Source organism: Salvelinus sp. IW2-2015, linkage group LG16 (genome assembly GCF_002910315.2).
Source record: "Salvelinus sp. IW2-2015 linkage group LG16, ASM291031v2, whole genome shotgun sequence".
Lineage (NCBI taxonomy): Eukaryota > Metazoa > Chordata > Actinopteri > Salmoniformes > Salmonidae > Salvelinus > Salvelinus sp. IW2-2015.
The window spans coordinates 12,988,555-13,007,976 of NC_036856.1; the positions used below are offsets into that span (position 1 = coordinate 12,988,555).

The 19,422-nt window shown below is 40.9% G+C and overlaps 1 protein-coding gene across 1 annotated transcript; it reads left to right on the forward strand.

The window, feature by feature from the left end:
* Positions 1–1,075: 1,075 nt before the first annotated feature.
* On the forward strand, positions 1,076–19,106 carry LOC111975588 (myocyte-specific enhancer factor 2B). The gene is made up of 9 exons (XM_024003979.2): positions 1,076–1,359; positions 12,504–12,595; positions 12,705–12,908; positions 13,226–13,366; positions 13,630–13,819; positions 14,497–14,642; positions 15,977–16,091; positions 16,174–16,282; positions 16,642–19,106. Exons 2-9 carry the CDS (start codon positions 12,542–12,544, stop codon positions 16,964–16,966), a joined length of 1,284 nt encoding a protein of 427 aa, XP_023859747.1. The 5' UTR covers positions 1,076–1,359; positions 12,504–12,541; the 3' UTR covers positions 16,967–19,106.
* The last annotated feature ends 316 nt before the right edge of the window (positions 19,107–19,422 follow it).

The window sequence follows — 19,422 nt, forward strand, 5'->3', positions numbered from 1 at the left end:
ATTTAGGTTTAACTTATTCCTTGCCACCCACTCTGAAACTAACTGCAGCTCACCCTTCCATCACCAAACTTTTGGCAGAGATATGGCTTCATGTCATTGCATCATTTGGTATGTCCTTCAATAGCCAGAGAAAAACAGAATGAAGCCTTTTTACACGTGAGTGAAATCCTAAAATAAGGTTATAGGAATATTATTTCATAATTGACTATTTTAATCTGCTAATACTTTGTCATAATGTATTATTAATAATAATAATAATGTATTAATAATGTCATAATATCAATGTCTTGTCTTGTCATGTACAGTAATGTGTATAATGAAACTATCACATTTAACAATAACATAAAAACTAAGAAGCAAGCATGTCACATTGAAATGCAATTTGACAGTGGTGTAAAGTACTTAAGTAAAAAGTACTTTAAAGGATTACTTAAGTAGTTTTTTGGGGTATCTGTACTTTACTATTTATATTTTTGACTACTTTTACTTTTACTTCACTACATTCCTAAAGAAAATAATGTACTTTTTCCTCCATACATTTTCCCTGACATCCAAAAGTACTCGTTACATTTTGAATGCTTAGCAGGACAGGAAAATTGTCCAAATTCACGCAATTTATCAAGAGAACATCCCAGGTCATCGCTAAATTTGTAAATTATTTCGGAGTTTTGGAGAGTGTCCCTGGCTATCCTTAAATAAAAAAAGCAAGAACATTGTGCAATCTGGTTTGCTCAATATAAGGAATTTGAAATTATTTATACTTTTAGTTTTACTTTGATACTTAAGTATATATTTTAGCAATTAGATTTACTTTTGATACTCAAGTATATTTTAAACCAAATACTTTTAGACTTTTACTCAAGTAGTATTTTACTGGGTAACTTACTTGAGTCATTTTCTACGAAGGTATCTTTTACTCAAGTATGACTTTTGGGTACTTTTCCCACCACTGGTATTTGGGTAGTCAATTGTGACAGCCTTCATTGAACAGCCCTTCCAGTCCCTCGTCAACTGAAATGATTGCCATCAGGGAGGCGGAGCCAACGGGCACAGCCGAAAGGGCGGTATATGGTCATTTACAAATGGGCTGCAGCCAGCTGTTGCTGCTGGAAATGTGCGCGCGGTTGAAAGGAGCGCTCCTGAATCATTATCATCWCGCATCAGGTGGACTTTTCTAGCCACGGCACCGCGTATTCACTTCAACGATAACGAATAGTTCTTGAATTATTTAAAGACATTCCAAAAAATTGTAAAATAGACACTGCTGTCATATTTATCCGTCAATACCGGCTCAAACACAGAGTAACCTACAGTTAAGAACAGGGCAGAACGTGACACCGGAGAGATATCAAAGAACAGGTGAGCTGGGAGCGGTCATTGTTTTCTTCTTATCAAAACAATATACATTTAACCTCCATTCAGAGTTTCCTTAAAATTATCTGTGCTATTCTGAGAAAACTGTAAATTATGGCATAGGCTAGTAACATGCTATTACTGTTTAACTCATTTATAGTAGATAATTAGGAATGCGTAACTCTGGGACATAAATACTATTATTAACCGAGTATTTTTGCATCAGAAATGCAGGAATTATTTGGGAGTCTTATGTATTATTAACAACGACACATGCAGGCCTCACAGCTGTATTTATAGTGCTGTTGCCCAGTTGTATAATTTACTAAAGACTGTCATGTGCCTGGTTATGCTATATTTGACACAGTATTCCACTTGATAGGCTACATTCAAAGGGCCAATCATCGGGAGGCCTGTTTTTATTGATGGGTTCCTCTTGGTCAAAAGAGATAGGATCAATCAAAGATGTTTCTAATGTTAGCAAGAAGCTAGTTGTATTGTTCAGGCAGATTAAACGTGAGATTTCATCCAATAGAGAAAGTAATGGGAAAAGTAAGCCTAACCCTTGCATGACAAATAATACATTTGCATTCTTTGGCTCTATCCCACTATGAGTCATCCCTAAGTCAGATCATATGTGTCATAATTGAAGATGAAAGGAAATGGATGGTGAGATTCTTACATATTTACAGTAGTGGATCAATAATGCCACAAGTGTACCTATCAAGACATAACACTTTCAACTAATTTATGTATCTACACATCATAGTAATGACTGACAAATACTGTGCCTAGCATAAGTATTCACCCCCTTGGAGTTCTTCACAGTTCATTGTGTTACAACGTTGGATTAAAATGTGTTTCATTGTCATTTCTGTCAACAGTGTACACAGACTATTCTGTAATGCCAACGTGGAATGAATGAAATAAAATAAAACATGTGAATATTATAAAACTAAAACACTAATATATCTTGATTAGACAAGTATTCACCCCCCGGAGTCAATACGTGTTAGAATCACCATTGGCAGTGATTACAGCTGTGAGTCTTTTTGAGCAAGTCTCTAAGAGTTTGCACACCTAGACTGTGCAATATTTGCCCATTATTCTTTTCAAAATTCTTCAAGCTCTGTCAAGTTGGTTGTTGATCATTGCTAGACAGACATTTTCAAGTCTTGCCATATATTTTCAAGCAAATTTAAGTCAAAACTGTAAGTAGGCCACTCAGGAACATTCACTGCCTTCTTGGTAAGCAACTCCAGTGTACCTTTGGCCTTGTGTTTTAGGTTATTGTCTTGTTGAAAGATTAGTCTCCCTTCCGGAGTCTGGTGGAAAACAGACTGAATCAGGTTTTCCTCTAGGATTTTGCCTGTGCTTAGCTCCATTACGTTTGTTTTTATCCTGAAAAGCTCACCAGTCCTTGCCAATGACAAGCATACCCATATCATGATGCAGCCACCACCATGCTGAAAAATATGAAGAGTGGTACTCTGTGTTGTGTTGTGTTGGATTTGCCTCAAACATAATTTTTTTAATTCAGTACAAAAAGTAGATTTATTTGCCACCCTTTTGGAGTATTACTTTACTGCCTTGTTGCAAACAGGATGCATGTTATGGAATATGTTTTATTCTGTACAGGCTTCCTTCTTTTCACTCTGTCATTTATGTTAGTATTGTGGATCCATCCTCAGTTCTCTCCTATCACAGCCATAAAACTTCATAACTGTTTCAAAATCACCATTGGCCTTATGCTGAAATCCCTGAGTGGTTTCCTTCTTCTTTGGCAACTCAGTTAGGAAGGACGCTTGTATCTTTGTGGTGACTGGGTCTATTGATCCAAAGCCTAGTTAATTACTTCACCATGCTCAAAGGGATATTCAATGTCTGCTTTTAATTTTTTTAAATGACCTACAGTGCATTCTGATAGTTTTCAGACCTCTTGACTTTTTCCAKATTTTGTTACGTTACAGCCTTGTTCTAAAATATAAAAAAATAAAACCTGATCAATCTACACACAATACCCCATAATGACAAAGCAAAAACAGGTTTTYAAATTTTTGCAAATATCTTACAAATTAAAAACTGAAATATAATATTTACATAAGTATTCAGACCCTTTACTCAGTACTTTGTTGTAACACCTTTGGCAGCGATTACAGCCTTGAATCTTCTTGGGTATGACGCTACAAGCTTGGGTCACCTGTATTTGGGGAGTTTCTCCCATTCTGCTCTGCAGATCCTCTCAAACTCTGTCAGGTTGGATAAGGAGCATTGCTGCACAGCTYTTTTCAGGTCTCTCCAGAGATGTTCGATCGGGTTCAAGTCCAGGTTCTGGCTGGGCCACTCAAGGACATTCAGAGACTTGTCCCGAAGCCACTCCTGCATTGTCTTGGCTGTGTGCTTAGGGTCGTTGTCCCTTTGGAAGGTGAACCTTCACCCCAGTCTGAGGTCCTGAGTACTCTGGAGCAGGTTTTCATCAAGGATCTCTCTGTACTTTGCTCAGTTCATCTTTCCCTCAATCCTGACTAGTCTCCCAGTCCCTGCCGCTGAAAAACATCCCCACAGCATGATGCTGCCACCACCGTGCTTCACCTTAAGGATGGTGCCAGGTTTCCTCCAGACGTGACGCTTGGCATTCAGGCCAAATAGTTCCATCTTGGTTTTGTCAGACCAGAGAATCTTGTTTCTCATGGTCTGAGAGTTCTCTAGGTGACTTTGGGCAAACTCCAAGCGGGCTGTCATGTGCCTTTTACTGAGGAGTAGCTTCCATCTGGCCACTCTATCATAAAGATCTGATTGGTGGAGTGCAGCAGAAATGGATGTCCTTCTGGAAGGTTCTCCCATCTTCACAGAGGATCTCTGGAGCTCTCTCAGAATGACCATCAGGTTCTTGGTCACCTCCCTGACCAAGGCCCTTCTCTCCCAATTTCTCAGTTTGGCCAGGCGGACAGCTCTAGGAAGAGTCTTCGTGGTTCCAAACTTCTTCCATTTAAGAATGATTGAGGCCACTGTATTCTTGGGCACCTTCAATGCTGCAGACATTTTTTGGTACCCTTCCCCAGATCTGTGCCTCGACACAATTCTGTCTCAGAGCTCCACAGACAATTCCTTCGACCTCATGGCTTGGTTTTTGCTCTGACATGCACTGTTAACTATGGGACCTTATATAGACAGGTGTGTGCCTTTCCAAATCCTGTCCAATCATTTGAATTTACCACAGTGGACTTCAATCAAGTTGTAGAAACATCACAACGATGATCAATGTAAACAGGATGCACCTGAGCTCAATTTCTAGTCTCATAGCAAAGACTCTGAATACTTATGTAAATAAGGTATTTTATTTGATCTTTTTTGATTTGTCATTATGGGGTATTGTGTAGATTGATGAGGAAAAATATTAAATTAATCATTTTTAGAATAAGGCTGTAACGTAACAAAATGTAGAAAAAAGGAAGGGGTCTGAATACTTTCCAAATGCGCTGTGTCTACCAATTGGTGCCCTTCTTTTCAAGACATTGAAAAGCTCCCTGGTTTTGTGATTGAATCTGTGCTAGAAATGTACTACTGGACTGAGGGACCTTACATATAATTGTGTGTGTGGGGTTCAGAGATGGGGTAGTTAACCTCTATTATTGAACACAGAGTCAATGGAACTTATTATGTGATTTGTTTAGCAAATCTTTACCCAGGAACTTATTTAGGCTTGCCATAACAAAGAGGGTGAATACTTATATAAACAGGAGATTCTAGTTATTATTATTTATTTATTTATGTAAAAAAATATATATCTTCTCTTTGACATTATGAAATATTTTGTGTAGATAAATGACAAATAAAAATCACAATTAAATTAATTTAAAACCCAATTTCTTACACACCAACATGTGAAGAAATCCAAGGGGGTGAATACTTATGATAGGCACTGTATAGCCTTTATACGGTGCATAAATAATGTACATTTGGGGGGTGTATTGTGTGTGTCCTTCAGGCCTATATACAGGTACAGTAGTTCATTCCCATTGCATGTACAATTCCTTTTTAAATTATGCATATTTTTATTGAGCATTTTGTAAACGCTCGGGAACATTGAAACACTATTTGTATGGACTAAATTCATTTTAGATGATGCCAGTGGCTTAGTGGGTGTACATTATACTGTCACAACAGGGACGCAGGGTTTTCTATCACGAAGGAAAMATTTGCCGTGGAGCAAATATGTAAAGTGGAATCTGGTCCAGCGGCTGTTTTAAATGCATTTTATTTATGCTTACATTTTTATCCTTTCATTCAGCTCTGCAACATTTTTAACTTGGAGCAAAGCATAGCCAACAGAGAATGTGCAAGCATCAACATAAAGGCACAAATTATATGGTTAGGATACATAAAGAAAAAAATATTTTCAAAGTAGAATATTTAACACAGTTTCCAGTAAAACACAGTATTTCCAATGCTTCCAASAAATATTTGTTCATCGTGAACTGAAAAGTTTAAATTCTTTGCATGACTTGACAACATCTGTGTTTGTTATTCTTGTTCTCAAGTTGCTTTTCCATGGACAGCAATATGTTTGTTTCTGAAAGAGAGCATCTTTGATAGTTTAGTTTTATAATAAAACCACTAAACTTGGGCACTCAGTATTGAACCTGTTGCCCTGGTGCAGTCATGACTACATCTCTGTCTCTCTCTCTCTCTGTCTCTGTCTCTAAGTTGAGACACGACACTATGGTCTTGACATGTCTCTGTGGTTCACAAAAATCCCAAAGCTCTTCCAGAAAGATCAGGTGTCCTGTCCATAGTGTGTGTCTATTCTGACTCAATCCAAAATATACAGGCAATTTAATTATCTCCTGTTAAAATTAGCCAGATATTTCCTCACCTCTGCTGTGCAAATGTCCAGCCAGGGAGTCATTGCAAATAACAAAGCACATAAACTGTCTGACCCTGCTGTGTCACATTCGAGTTTTAAATAAACATGGGGTGAAATATAGATTTTTTTTAACCATAAATCAGTCTTGCAAATTGATACTGTATTGGCCCACTGCATTGCTTTTAGAAGATTTCACACAAACCTTAATCTGTGATAAATTCAGCGATGAATGAASTGTTCAATTTTTTATAATAATCTGCATTTTATGTCAAGGTTTGTTGAGTCAATAAGCGTTCGTGTTGGCATGTTTGCCTTGGCTTGGGGGGGGGGGGCTTTATGTATTGGGTTATGCAAATAGGATTCCTGCTTTCTATTTTGGTGCCTGGTTTCTCATCTTGCCATTGAACTGAAATGACTGGAGCATCAACAACTAATACTGAAAACACTCAGGTACTCAGGACCTCCCAGCTAATATTGTATGGTAGCGTTCATCTAAGAGTATGGTTCTCTGTTCACAGTTATAGGCCTTAAAGGGGAAATGTATGCTTTCTCCTTCTGCAAGGGGTGAACATTAGCAAGTTTCCATTTCATTTATTTAATGGAATGTGGAATGACACAGTTGTTATTGTCATGTACATATACAGCAATGATCCGTGTTCATGAGTAAGTTCCCATTTAACATTCACAGGAATTGCTATAATTAAAGCCAGTGTGTTAGTGAGAAGTATCACACCTCTGTATCAAGTCTTCCACTCACTCATATGAAGTAGTGCTACAGCGTTGACTGGTAATGACAAAACTGTTTGTTGTCGGTGTTCTTCACCCTGTGGTGTCCCAGTGAGACACTCAGCAATTCCTCTGGGGACAGCCAGGGTGTCTTTGGGAGAGAGGGCCTGACTGTGCTAGAGGCCTGCTCTGTTAGTGTGTATGGTCTCGTTTCCACTGTCTGGCCTCTGGGAAGGTGTCAGAGGAAGCTGCACTCTGTCCCTAGGAGCTCGAGACCCTGGGGCAACTGTGTGTGAGTGCAATTATTGCACTCTTACAGGACACAAAATACTTGTGTTATTTTCTACTCCACTTACTGTATACAGTATATTATCTATAGATTACCACAGGCATTTTCCTGGTCTTGAATACCATGGTCTCTTGAGTGGCAAAAAGTAATTGGATTCCATCCTATAGTGTGTGAACAAGATCATTGAAAATGAAAACCGTAACATTTGCTCTACCCCCCAAGGCAGCCAAATGTACATTCTCAACAACACTCCAATGTTTTTTACAGAGAGTGAAACTCAGGTTATGAGCCTGTTTGAGACCTCAAGTGGCGGTTGTCATACGGACTACGTTATCCAGAATTAGCTGACATTAGGCGTGTGCAGGTTTACTGGCTTCGTTGTTGGGGGTTTGAGAAACCATCAAAACAACGGTGAGAGGGCCAAGTCCTCACTGTTTAGAGGGGAGGTAAATGCTATATTTGCCTGGCTGTGTGAGAGGGGGTGTTGTCTGTGGTGAGAAGTTATATCTGAGAGAAAGGAACTTTCTGTAAACCCCAATGTGATAAAGATCTCTCTGGCCTCACTGTAGCTCAGATCTTCTACTTCCCTCTACTGTCTTCATTTCCATCTGAGGCGAGATGCTCTCTTCTGCAGAACTGTACATGCTAGTCATGTAGAGTTCTCCTTTCAGTTGCAGAAAACTATAGTATTTTTTTATTCAGTACAATGCAAGATGATGCAATCATAATTGGTGCAGTCATTTGGTGTGTTCTTGATGGACCTCTTGTTTGTGCAATCCAATAGCTGAGCAGTTACAACTATTTTGCCCCAGTATCTGTTACTAGTTTGCTGTACTATAGATTTAGGAGACTTGTCTACTTTCTAATTCTGTCAGTCTTAATAAAGCACTATTATTCAGAGAAGTTTCACTAATCGAAAATGGAGTACCAACGATGGATATTTTTCAACACATTGATTGATTCTGTTCTATTTTACAGTTTGAGGTGTAAGTGTCTTGTCTTAGAGGCTGAGTCCAGTGGATACTTTATAAGGTAATGATAGGGGCACAGAGGTGGATTCCTCAGAAATGCCCTGAATGCCTGTGTGCCAAGCGTGGGCAAGGGGGCAGCGGGCACTCTGGGGGTCGTGGGAACACCGGCACCATATCCGCTCACTCACCATTTGGATGTGGCTTCTAAATATAGAGGTCATACGTGTCCAATATGAGAAGGGAAAACTCCTCTGGGCTTTGCATCAGTAGAGACAGTACAGTACAGTCAGTTACTGCCAGCTGAGGACCGGGACGCAGAGAGTTGTACTAGACCTAACTTTCTGATCTCAACAATGTACTTATCTTATGTGTAAAGTTTTTTATGATATATTGTGGATACTATTGTTATGCCCAATGTCATTTATAAATGTGACGTTCTTGATCTTGTATATTGTTGTGTTTACAACGCAATTATATACAGGCCAATGGTGATTTTGAAATAGTTACAGAGTTTAATGGCTGTGATTGGAGAAAACTGAGGATGGATGAATAACATTGTAGTTACTCCACAATTGTAGTTACAACACCATAGTGCTCTCAAAGCTCATCAATAAGCTAAGGACCCTGGGACTAAACACCTCCCCCTGCAACTGGATCCTGGACCTCCTGACGGGCCGCCCCCAGTTGGTCAGGGTAGGTAACAACACATCCGCCACGCTGATCCTCAACACAGGGGCATCTCAGGGGTGTGTGCTCAGCCCCCTCCTGTTCTCCCTGTTCACTCATGACTGCACGGCCAGGCACGACTCCAACACCATCATTAAATTTGCCGATGACACAACAGTGGTAGGCCTGATCACGACAACAATTAGGCAGCCTATAGGGAGGAGGTCAGAGACCTAGCCGTGTGGTGCCAGGACAACAACCTCTCCCTCAACGTGATCAAGACAAAAGAGATGATTGTGGACTACAGGAAAAAGAGGACCAAGCACGCCCCCATTCTCATCGACGGGGCTGCAGTGGAGCAGGTTGAGAGCTTCAAGTTCCTTGGTGTCCACATCACCAACAAACTAACATGGTCCAAGCACACCATGACAGTCGTGAAGCAGGCACGACAAACCTATTCTCCCTCAGGAGACTGAAAATATTTGGCATGGGTCCTCAGATCCCCAAAAGGTTCTACAGCTGCCCCATCAAGAGCATCCTGACTGGTTGCATCACTGCCTGGTATGGCAACTGCTCGGCCTCCAACAGCAAGGCACTACAGAGGGTAGTGCGTATGGCCTAGTACATCACTGGGGCCAAGCTTCCTGCCATCCAGGACCTCTATACCAGGCGGTGTCAGAGGAAGGCCCTGCACATTGACTCTCACATTGACTCTGTACTGGCACCCCCTGTATATATTGTTATTTTTTACTGATCCTCTTTAATTACTTGTTACTTTTATCTCTTCTTATCCATAMGTTTTTGGAACTGCACTGTCGGTTAGGGGATCGTAAGTTACCATTTCACTGTAAGGTCTACAACTGTTGTATTCTGCGCATGTGACTAATACAATTTGATTTGATTTGACAATACTAACCTAAATGAAAAGAAGGAAGCTTGTACAGAATACAAATATTCCAAAGCATGCATCCTGTTTGCAATAAGGCACAAAAGTAAAACTACAAAACATGTGGCAAAGAAAATATCTTTATGTCCTGAATACAAAGRGTTATGTTTGGGGAAAATCCAACAAAACACGTCTTTGAGTACCACTCTTCATATTTTCAAGCATGGTGGTGGCTGCATCATGTTATGGGTGCTTGTTATCGGCAAGGACTAGGGAGTTTTTCAGGATAAAAAGAAACAGAATAGAGCTCAGCACAGGCAAAATCCAATAGGAAAACCTGATTCAGTCTGCTTTCAAACAGACACCGGAAGACAAATTCCCTTTTCAGCAGGACAATAACCTAAAACAAAAGGCCAAATTAACACTGGAGTTGCTTACCAAGACAACACTGAATGTTCCTGAGTGGCCTAGCTAGAGTTTTGACTTAAATCTGCTTTAAAAATCTATGGCAAGACTTGAAAATGACTGTCTAGCAATGATCAACAACCAACTTGACAGAGCTTGAAGAATTACAAAAATAATAGCAGATATTGTGCAATCCAGGTGTGTAAAGGTCTTAGAGACTTACCCAGAAAGATTCACAGCTGTAATAGCTGCCAAATGTGATTCTAAGATATATATATACAGTTGAAGTCGGAAGTTTACATACACTTAGGTTGGAGTCATTAAAACTAGTTTTTCAACCACTCCACACATTTCTTGTTAACAAACTATAGTTTTGGCAAGTCGGTTAGGACATCTACTTTGTGCATGACACAAGTTATTTTTCCAACAATTGTTTACAGACAGATTATTTCACTTATAATTCACTGTATCACAATTCCAGTGGATCAGAAGTTTACATACACTAAGTTGATTGTGCCTTTAAACAGCTTGGAAAATTCCAGAAAATGACATCATGGCTTTAGAAGCTTCTGATTAGGCTAATTGACATACTTTGAGTCAATTGGAGGTGTACCTGTGSATGTATTTCAAGAACTACCTTCAAACTCAGTGCCTCTTTGCTTGACATCATGGGAAAATCAAAATAAATCAGCCAAGACCTCAGAATAAAAATTGTAGACCTCCACAAGTCTGATTCATCCTTGGGAGCAGTTTCCAAATGCCTGAAGGTACCACGATCATCTGTACAAACAATAGTACGCAAGTATAAACACCATGGGACCACGCAGCTGTCATACCGCTCAGGAAGGAGACGCGTTCTGTCTCCTAGAGATGAACGTACTTTGGTGCGAAAAGTGCAAATCAATCCCAGAACAATAGCAAAGGACCTTGTGAAGATGCTGGAGGAAACAGGTACAAAAGTATCTATATCCACAGTAAAACGAGTCCTATATCGACAGAACCTGAAAGGCCGCTCCGCAAGGAAGAAGCCACTGCTCCAAAACCGCCATAAAAAAGTCAGACTACGGTTTGCAACTGCACATGGGGACAAAGATTGTACTTTTTGGAGAAATGTTCTCTGGTCTGATGAAACAAAAATAGAACTGTTTGGCCATAATGACCATCGTTATGTTTGGAGGAAAAAGGGGGATGCTTGCAAGCCGAAYAACACCATCCCAACCGTGAAGCACGGGGGTGCTTTGCTGAAAGAAATATTTCATTTCACATTCTTAAAATAAAGTGGTGATCCTAACTGACCTACAACAGGGAATTTTTATTAGGATTAAATTAGGAGTTAAAATTTATTTGGCTAAGGTGTATGTAAACTTCCGACTTCAACTGTATATATATATATTTTTTTTTTTTTACAAATGCTAGAATTTATCTTACAGTTCGACATTACATTTTGTAATGTATTTTGTGTAGATCGTTGACAAAAATGACAATTAAATCAATTTGAATCCCAATTTGTAACACAACAAAATGTGGAAAAAGTCAAGGGGTGTGAATACTTTCTGAATGCACTGTACAAACATTCACTTATTTTCACTATAATCTTCTCAATCCCAACTGTTATTTTCAGCCCTCCCACTCAGTGGGCTGCCCTTAGTGAACTATATTATGTCCACATGACCAGGCCTGCCCGTATGTCTCTACCATCTTTTTTTCTGAACCTGAACATGGGAGAAGAGGGGGTGGTGTAGAACTTTCCCTTTTCGAAAACACAGTTTAACTTCCGCTGGTTTCACCAGGGCCTGTTGTACCTTACAAGCTGACTGGTTTATATTTGTAACCCTGCTAGCTCTGGTCCCAGGTTAACCCAGACTGGGGGGGTGTCAGACTGGTCTAACTTTATCCCCCATCGCCTCATCAGAGTATAAATAAACAGGCTGCCATGACAAGGGGGAAGGGTGGGACTTACATCGCTTAAACAAAACACATGCCATTTTCCCATCAGAATTGTCTGAAGGTTAAGACCCATACTGTACGGTGGTTGGTGCTCTTATTTTGATAAGGTTGAGTGGAACCACTGTATGGGCCTACCCGTAACCCTTTATGAAGTGGCCAGAGGTCTCAACCATATGGTTTGCTTTTTGAAAGTTAGCTAGGTTTGATTGTGTAATGGGCTGTTGATGTTGTCTTGAGATCTACAAAAGACTATATATCTCAATGGGATATCCTGATGAAATAAAGTTAACGTAAATAAACGTTTTACTAGGATGACATTTACATGCTGTGCTGAAAAGGGGATGAGTTAAAATGACTGAGTTTAGATTTTTTTATATATATCTATTTTCACAGTGTTAAGCCAGCTGTCAGACACGCAGACCGTAAACACAATGGGAAGGAAAAAAATACAAATCTCTCGTATCCTAGACCAGCGGAATCGACAGGTACAACTCTTTAATTATTCTATCACTTTTGATTGATTATTACATTTGACATGGTATAGTTAAACAGTCACAGACCAAATAATACATGAACCAATATTTCTGTTCCCAGGTGACATTCACCAAGCGTAAGTTTGGCCTGATGAAGAAAGCGTATGAGCTGAGTGTTCTGTGTGACTGTGAGATTGCCCTCATCATCTTCAACAGCACCAACCGTCTGTTCCAGTACGCCAGCACTGACATGGACAAGGTCCTGCTCAAGTACACAGAGTACAGCGAGCCTCACGAGAGCAGGACCAACACAGACATACTGGAGGTATAAATACATTACAGCTCCACACATTACTCAACATGTTCTCCTATACGTATAGTAATCTGTTGCATAATTATATGCAAGGTTACAATTACATTAATTCCCAATAAAGACACACTGTTGAGAGTGCTTTGACGTTGGAATGCATACGTTTATGAAATGCTTACTTGGGCTCCCCCACAAAGCATTGAAAAAACAATGTTGGTACAGTCCACTTCTGTATTGTTAGGACATCCCCAAGAATCAATAGTATAAATAGTGCTGTAGTATCCTTGAGGTAATGTCTGTGTGCTGCTCTTTCCTCTGTCCTGCTACTGTAGACTCTGCGGAGGAAGGGCCTGGGCCTGGGCCTGGACGGGACAGAGCTGCTGGACACGGAGGAACCCATGCAGGTGGCAGCAGAGAAGTATGGCCCACACAGCGAGGGCATGGACCTCTCCCTGGCCCGCCAGCGCTACTACGTTAGTACTTACACTGGTCTTATCAGACAGATGCTGTCTGAGCCAAAGGCTGTACATTAACTAAAGTTGTTCCATTGATATCTTTTATTCTGTGAATAATGGCTAAATTTGAGAAAATTATTATATTGAACAGTCAAACCATTAATTTAACTCAGTGAACACATGTTGTACTCATAGAGACACTTTAGCTCTGCAATGCAGCTGCAATAAACCTAACTTTCAAATCTTAACTCAAACAGACACTCTCTCATATTTCTCCTCAGGCCACCTCCTTGAACTCACCAGAGGCCCAGTTCCTGGTGTCTACTGGCTGTGAGAATGGATACCCCAACTCCTCCAACCCCAGCCCGAGCTCCCACAGACCCCTGGCCTTCAAGCCCCTGGGCCCCAGACCAGGCTCAGCCAGCCCTGCAGGGCCCCACTGCCATGCTGCCTTCATGTCCCCACACTCAGGTGACCTGCCCCCCTAGTTCCTCTTTGCAAACATTCCTAGAGGGTTAGAGGGCATGGATGAGTGTCCATGAGTGTGAGTCCATCTCAGTGCTGTGCAGCCAGCTGTGCACGCACACAGGAAGTGAATGTGTGTGTGTCTGTGTACGCACATATGTGTGTGCTGTCTGAAACAGTCCCCACAAGTGAAACAGTGTCTGGAGGCTGATCTGTGGTTTCTGAGCAGTGAGTGTGTTGCACCTGCTGGTCATCTCAGCTCAGCTCAGCTCAACCCCTCACTCTTCACACCCTATAGTTATTAGTAGACATGCGTAGGGATGCCACTCAGTGGTGTGTGATCACAACCAAGCTTTGTAGTCAATTAAATCAGCATTTTGAAAGACTATATACTACTGTACGATGCTTGTAATATGCCCTTTTTATCAATACAGATCAGAGCTAAATGTATGGTAAAAATACGTATTATGCTTACTAAGTTAATGTGTGAATACATTTTTTGTTATCAGGTTGACATTAATAATGTACGTTTTGGTAATCTGAAGTGGCAGACTTCTATTAGAGATCCAAAATGTACTTTTACAGGCAGAGCGAGTGAGAGAGATTGAGAGAGAGTGATTGAGTGTTCTGTCGGTGAGTGAAACATCTTGTTCTCACTTCCTATTTGTGTTCTCTCTGTTCAGGTATTGGCAACTCTATGTTCTCCCATGGCAACCTGAGCCGGGCCTTGGAGATGAAGACTCCTCCCCCTTTGAATCTGGGCAGTGAGAACCGGCGGACAGAGAGCCACCCTGGCATGGGTGGCACACGCGCCAACTTTAGCAGTTCTGTAAGGATCTCTTAAATCCTACTTGTCAGTCATAAGGCGAGGTTAGCATGAGGTACTGCAGTACTGCAGGCTACATAGTTCCACTACCACTCATGGTGATTATGAAGGAGCAATCAGAGAGCAGGGTTATGACGATGTCATTATGAAGGGACCAATTAGAGAGCAGTTATGAGGATGTTTTTACGATGGGACCAATCAGAGAGCAGGTTTAAGATTATGTAATTACGAATCGACCTATAACAGAGCAGGGTTATGATGATGTCATTATGATGAACCAATCAGAGAGCATGGTTATGACAATGATATTACAAAGGTACCAATCAGAGATTAGGGTTAGGACAATGTTATTCTGAAATGCCCAATTAGAGAGCAGGACTATGACGATGTCATTATGATGTGTCAATCAGAGAGCAGGGTCATAACAATGTCATTATGATGATGTAATTATGAAGGACCAATCAGAGTACAGGGTTATGATGATCTCATTATGAAGGACTAATCGAAGAGCAGGATTATGACGATGCCATTACGAAAGGACAATCAGAGGACCAACCACACTCACATGGCCTGTATTGTTTTGTAGATAGCTTTTTTAAAGTAATTAATGAATAGATTAGGCATATTAACTTTGGATGGTGCCCACATTGACCGTGTCCACTCTTATAAATATCTGGGCAATTGGATTGATGAAAAGCTATCTTTTAAAAAGCATATTGATGAGTTAGTTAAGAAGTTGAGAATTAAAATGGGCTTCTTCTATAGAAATAGGTCATGCATCTCGTTAAATAGCAGAAAGCAGATTTTTCAGTCAACGTTCCTACCAGTTTTAGACTATGGCGACATCATCTATATGAATGCAGCTGCCACTACATTAAAGCCGTTAGATGCAGTTTTTCATAGCACATTGTGCTTTATTATGGGCGACAGGTTCAGTACACATCAACGCGTTCTTTAACAAAAAGTAGGCCGGCCCTCTTTGAAGTTGTGGAGGTCGATTTATTGCTCTCTTTTTATTTATAAAGCTCTCTTGCAAAAACTTCCCCCGTACCTAACATCATTACTAACCTTTAGACGTATGAGTTACCATACCCGGTCTCATGGATGYCTAACTCTGGAGATCTCTTTGGCAGTTCAAATTGTTAATTGGGAGCCTCTTTGCTGAGGAATGTGATCGTTTCTCTTGAGTGTGTTGTTTTGTGGTAATCTTGTATATTTGTATTATGTGGTATTTGTAAAGTGTGTATTTGCAGGGCTCCCTTGTAAAAGAGACCTTAGTCTCAATGGGACTCCCTGCTAAGACAAAGAAAAAATATCTCTCTCCATGTGATGTTCAGAGAGGCCTACTGTACCCGGGCATGCACCCAGGGAACCACATGCTGGCAATGGGGAAGACAGGTCTGCTGAGCCATGGTCTGGGAGGCTACAGCCTCTCCTCTGCTGGACCATCTGGTAAGGCTGCAGCTCTGCTCCTCTTAAATCTTCACCTGTTTCCTAGTTCGTGATTTACAATAATTCTCCTCTTCCCTCCCAGACTACAGTCACCCAGGTTTCTCCCATGCTGTGAGTCTACAGCGTGGGACAGTGAACCCATGGCAGACAGCACAACCACAGGAGCAGCATGTGCCTCACCTCAGCCCAGCGTAAGACCACTGATATTTTATTTAACTAGGCAAGTCAGTTAAGAACAAGTTCTTATTGACGGCCTAGAAACAGTGGGTTAACTGCCTTGTTCAGGGGCAGAACGACAGATTTTTACCTTGTCAGCTCGGGGGTTCAATCTAGCAACCTTTCAGTTACTGGCCCAACACTAACCACTAGGCTACCTGCCGCCCCATATACACCTTACTCAATTACTCAGTGTTCGCACAGTGATGGACTTGATAGTGTTGTGTGTCTACTAGTGGCCTCTATAGGAAAAATAGCAAGTGAGGATTCATTTCATACTATATCATGCATGCATATACCATTCTCTTTTCTCTGTCCGCTTGCTGTGTACCAGGATGTCCAGTGGAGGGTGCTCTTTTCCTTCTCAGTCCTCAACCCCCACCCCTCCTCACCCCTCCCTCAACCTCAGCATCAAATCGGAGCGCTCCTCCCCGGAGCACATCTGCTCCCCGACCTCTCCGCCCGTGCGCAACTTGAGGCAGCACTCTCCAATGAGCACCTCCAATTCCGCTCACCACACCCCCCAAGAGCCCTACCCAGCCAATGAGAGAGAGGATTTCCCCAAAGGAGGTGTTCCTTACCCGGCTCAGCACGGGGCAGAGGAGAAAGGAGGGCTGCCCCTGAGGCAATTAGAAATCAGCGATGGGTGGCAGAGATAGCTGGCAGCGACTACCACACACAAAAATCCTGCCACATGGTTTCCAACACACAGAGAGATGAGAATGGGGAGATGGGGTTCACTCGTTCACATCATCCCAGAGGAAAGAAAGACCCCCCTTGGAGCTGGGCTGGACTCTTCATTGTGGGCAATGAACATGTGGCACTGCCTCTCTGATCTTGATACAGTGAGGAGATACAGTGGGTGTGTTGTTGTGTTTGGTTGGTTTGTCTGTGTATTGGTTCAGAGGGGTGTCAAACCACACATCAATGTGGTTCTCTCCTCCTGCTTGTGCTACATCACAGAGCAGGGGTGAGAGCATCAGTCATTTAGCCATATAACTTAGAGCACAGTGTTTCAGATTAATACTTCACATTCAGGTCCCCAGTTAATGTACATATATAACTTTAATGCTTAGTTTATCCTTGAGCTCAAAATCAATGAAGTGGTCAGCTCACAGGAGACCAATTAGGGAGCAGCAAGGTTCTATTCATCTATCATGGTCTCAATGGGCATGGCCTCGTGATAGTGAGTGGGAAGTTGGTCTGGATAGGAATTGATCACAGAAAAACAAAAATGTAATCTGCACTTATGGATTTTTGTATTGAAAATCTGTGCATTTTTAAGTCTCTTAGGGATTTAGATCATTGGTTCCATTATAAAGGTTTAGTGTTGCTTTTTATGACTAAAATAATACTGAGCAAAGCTGTTTGTTTTTACACTATATCCTGCATAGTTTAATTATTTATTTTTAGACACTGGCCTTAATCATGTAAAATTATGACATCAATTTAAGACCAAAGGACATCCCCCTCCTTTCCCCTGTAACTATTCCCCAGGGCGTTGCTGCAAATGAGAACGTGTTCTCAGTCAACTTACCTGGTAAAATAACGGAGAAAAAAAAAAAAAAAAGTGTTTATTTTCTTTAAAATGAATATTCAATATAAACCAAAGTTTAGCATCTAATGTATTTCAAAAAATATCTAAAGGCATGTAAGAATCATCCATCAGTAGTAATCATTATACATCTTCAATCTATTTCCCCTTGTGAACAATTAAGGTCCATATTCAGTATAACCATTTTATAAAGTTGAGCTTAATTTTGTTTAAATAGATGAAAAAGCTCAGGGCTGGACTACCGCATTTGGGGTCACTGGGGAACCGACCTCCAGGTCCCCTGCTTTCCAACATATTTTCTATTGAAAAAATTATCAGTTTTATATCAAATCAGTGCAAATAGTCTGGGTAGCCAATTGATTAGCTGTTCAGGAGTCTTATGGCTTGGGGGTAGAAGCTATTTTGGAGCCACTTGGACCTAGACTTGGCGCTCCGGTACCGCTTGCCGTGCGGTAGCAGAGAGAACAGTCTATGACTAGGGTGGCTGGAGTCTTTGACCATTTTTTGGGCCTTCCTCTACACCACCTGGTATAGACGTCCTGGATGGCAGGAAGCTTGGTCCCAGTGATGTACTGGGCCGTACGCACTACCCTGTGTAGTGCCTTGCGGTTGGAGGCCAAGCAAAAACCTTTTGAGGATCTGAGGACCCATACCAAATCTTATATTACAATTCTACATTTTGTCATGAGGCTAAGAGAAAATGTTACATTTTTAAAGCACATTTTCTGCAATTGTACACTTTRTGGTATGGGTCATAGAGAAAAATGTACCGTTATGTAGCTCATCTCATGCTATTGTTCACATTTTGCCAAGATGTTGAGAGGAATTTTTGCAGTTGTAAAGCAAATTTCCTGCAATTCTACACATTTTGGTATCATATGATATCTGGGGGGAGCCCGACCTCCAGGTGGCCCCCAAACCCTGCGTGCCCGTTTGGTAATCCAGCCCTGCAAAAGCTATTTATTCATGTGTGGAAAGGGAACCATTTGATTAATTGTCAGTGGGGCAATGGGAATAAGGTATGTTGAGAATCAGACACCTATCAAAGAAGCTGCGTAAGTTAACTTTTGTCTATGAAAAAAACAAGACACTTTTTATTGCTTGTGTGAGTTTGTGTTTTTGATTATTCTTTTTTTAATGATGTTTGTGTATTATGCACTGGATTTTTGGTGTGTTATTGTTTCATTTATCCATTTTGTGTTTAAAAGTTTAAAAAAGTATCATGTAAAATGATCTTGTATCCATTTTGTTTCTCATTGTGGGTTTGTGTGTACATTGAAGTTAACGATTTTGTCCACAAGAGGGCAACATATTTCACACTATCACTCTGGAGGCAAGACAGAATGCAGGACAGAATCAGCCATTACTAGTGGTTGTTAATTATCTGACAAAAATGACAGGTTCAAGCAGTAGACTGACGGTATTAAGATAAAACTACATCATTCGTGTATTGAAGACATACACATAGCCGGTATATGAGCACTTCAAGTTCTGGTTGACAACATGAAATGAATTTGTATATATGTGTCCATATTGACACAAATTACACTGAACAAAAAT

Coding starts and splice junctions, on each gene's coding strand:
- LOC111975588 (XM_024003979.2), top strand. CDS start 12,542: ATGGGAAGGAAAAAAATACAAATCTCTCGTATCCTAGACCAGCGGAAT. Junction 14,643..15,976: donor GCGCCAACTTTAGCAGTTCT/GTAAGGATCTCT, acceptor TGTGATGTTCAG/AGAGGCCTACTGTACCCGGG. Junction 16,283..16,641: donor GTGCCTCACCTCAGCCCAGC/GTAAGACCACTG, acceptor GCTGTGTACCAG/GATGTCCAGTGGAGGGTGCT.